Below are 2,684 nucleotides of genomic sequence, written 5' to 3'. Positions count from 1 at the left end.
CTGGGAGGGGACGAGGTAGTTTAAGGACCATGGAGTGATTCGGTCTGGGTTCCATTTCCAGGCTCCTCTCCTTGCTAGCTCCATGGTTTCTAGCACATTAACAGCACCAATCTCACAGTGTTGACGTAGATATTAAATGAATTCATATATTATAGCAATTTTTAAAGTGCCTGAGCTGGTTACTACCTATTATTATTTCACATTCACCCTTTTTCTTGTTTCTGTTCAGATTTTAACATCAGCTGTCCAGTAATATTCAATACTTTTATTATCCTTCAAATTACTAAGTGCACAGCTTAAAAACACAAATTTCTCCCATCTCCACACCCACTAAGATGCTAGGGAAAACATATCCAGAAATCACCTGTTTTTCCCTCTTTCATAACATTAAACTTTTCCTCTTCCTAGAGAAACACTGCTCTTCCTAGATCTTTCTTCCCTTCTTAGTTAAATGAAGACACGGTATTAGACAAATATGATTCTGAACCAAATATTCACAGAATTCTAAGTGGCATAAAATAAAGATGGGCCTTTAAAAACCACTTTTGCTAACTGGTGGTCACTGATATACACTTAGAATATAATCAAACCAAATTAATGTTACCAAGATTTATAAATTGTGCATCAATGTAAGATTTAATACAAACACAGTGTAGAAGCCCTAACTATTTTTACATAATCTCCATTAACTTTTTTATCTTTATTGTTGAAAGTGTTACTGATATCCCTATTCTCCCCCACTGACCCCCTCCACCCCGCTCCTAAACCCCCACTAACGTTTTATAAAATAATTTGGCTTTATTTATAGTTGCTATATAAATTACATCTATATTAGATAATCATCTTTGTTGTGATATTTTGTTATTCATTCATGTATTTTCATTTATATACACTTGAATGAGCACTGCCAGAAAAAAATAAAAAACAACAACACACCACACATTTCACAAGTACTTCCCAGCTTCCCACTTCCCTCAGGTGTTGCTATAATTTGTAATGATCCGGTTTCATGCAAATCATGTAATGACATCAGATAGCTTTATTTAAAAAAGGTAGCCTAAAAGTAAAATAAACACTAAAACCAAAGTTGTTGTTTTTTAACCTAAACATGTTTATTTACTTGTAATTCCCTGACCTTCAAAAATATAAATACTGGTGCCCTACATAATTGCAAAAGATTAGAATTAATAAACACGCAAGATAATTTCTTTAAATAAGAAGTTAGTTTTTATTCTTTACAATGGAAGTTAAACATTGATGAAATAAGTCAAATTCCTAGATTCTTTTCTAAAATTTTAGGTTAAGCCCAGGGGAAGCAGGCCAGTTTCTCTCAGAAACATATCAAAATGTTTTAGAGAGTCAACTATTTTGCTTACCTTTTAAAACAACTTAATTATGATAAAGAGAAAAATTATTTCCAAATAGACTCTAGATCTCATGAGCATAAAGTAAGGAGGAAAATCCCCAAACAAACAGGGAAGAAGAACCTGTTAGGGTGTGGGCAGGCACCTACCTCATGCACCAGAGCAAGTGAGGTCTGCTTGAAACTTCGCCCTCTACTGGCCATCAGTCGATTCAAAGGTTTGCCATCTTTACTCTGATACATTGAAACATCGTAACAAAACAACATACCCCCTTAAAGAAAACATAAGAACACTTCTTATAAAAAAACTTCATCAATTAGATTCTCAGTAATCAATACTTAATCAATCTGGATAGAGATATTTACAAATTAAAAGAATGTGCTAAGCAAGTTATATTTGGCTATTGGTGTGTAAGGAAAGAAAAAAATAGAATATAAAAGTTATATGTAAACTATCACTTATTTACAAGCTTTATTCATTTGTAAATAAGTGAATAAATTTTCAATTCATGACACTTTAAATTTTATAAACTGTTACTTTAGAGAGTCTATTAAGCTTTAAAAAAATAAATTCCAATGAAAGAAGTGCTTGCACATATCATTTCTGAATCCTGATAAAACATGGGTTCCTTAGTTTATACCTATAAGTGGACAAGTTTTTCCTCATACCTGCACTCACGTACATTCATTCTCCCCTTTCCCCTCCCACCTCCTCTCACCCTTCTCTGCCCACTCCTTCCCACTCTTGTCAACCAAGTTCTCAAACTGAACTTCCAGCTCCCGCTGGCCCCAGTGTCAATGGAAATGCAAGGGCAGGCAGCCAAGTGCTAGAGTGAGCGAGGGTAGTCTTGGAAACTACCTGGGTAATTCTGAGCCAATGAAGACACATTCAAGGGGTAAGATAATTTAAAACATAGAGATCGTTACATTTTTAAACATCTTTTTGAAGTATGGTACACATAGAGAAAAGTGCACATGTAATAGGCATACAGAGCTCAATGAATTTTCATCAACTGAACAAACAAGTCTGACCATCACCCAGATCAAGAAACAAAACACTGTTAATATCCCAGAAGCCTTTCCCCATGTCTCCTCCCAGTCACATGCACTCCTGTCCCAAAGGTAGCAACCTTCTAGTACCCACTTTGCCTACTTCACTACTTTATGTTAATAGAATTAGACTGTAAAATGGCTTTTTAAAAATCTGGCTTCTTTCACTCAATATAATCATTGCAACAATCATTCACAGTTATTGGCAGTCACTGCTGAATAATACTCCATCATGTGCACATACCACGATTTATTTATCTGTTTTCCTGTA

At 34.8% G+C, this 2,684-nt stretch overlaps 1 protein-coding gene across 2 annotated transcripts in view; it reads right to left on the bottom strand.

Moving 5' to 3' along the window:
* Positions 1-2,684, bottom strand: part of FOCAD (focadhesin) — a 280,601-nt gene that overhangs the window by 86,954 nt on the left and 190,963 nt on the right. For both annotated transcript variants that reach the window (XM_006764937.2, XM_015564735.1), the window contains exon 21: positions 1,514-1,635. In XM_006764937.2, the coding sequence (XP_006765000.1) occupies positions 1,514-1,635 (122 nt within the window). The remainder of the gene's footprint in view (positions 1-1,513; positions 1,636-2,684) is intronic.

The sequence above is a fragment of the Myotis davidii genome, unplaced genomic scaffold, assembly GCF_000327345.1.
Source record: "Myotis davidii unplaced genomic scaffold, ASM32734v1 scaffold197, whole genome shotgun sequence".
Lineage (NCBI taxonomy): Eukaryota > Metazoa > Chordata > Mammalia > Chiroptera > Vespertilionidae > Myotis > Myotis davidii.
The sequence above is the reverse complement of the archived record's forward strand: the minus strand, read 5'-3'. Positions and strand labels throughout refer to the sequence as shown.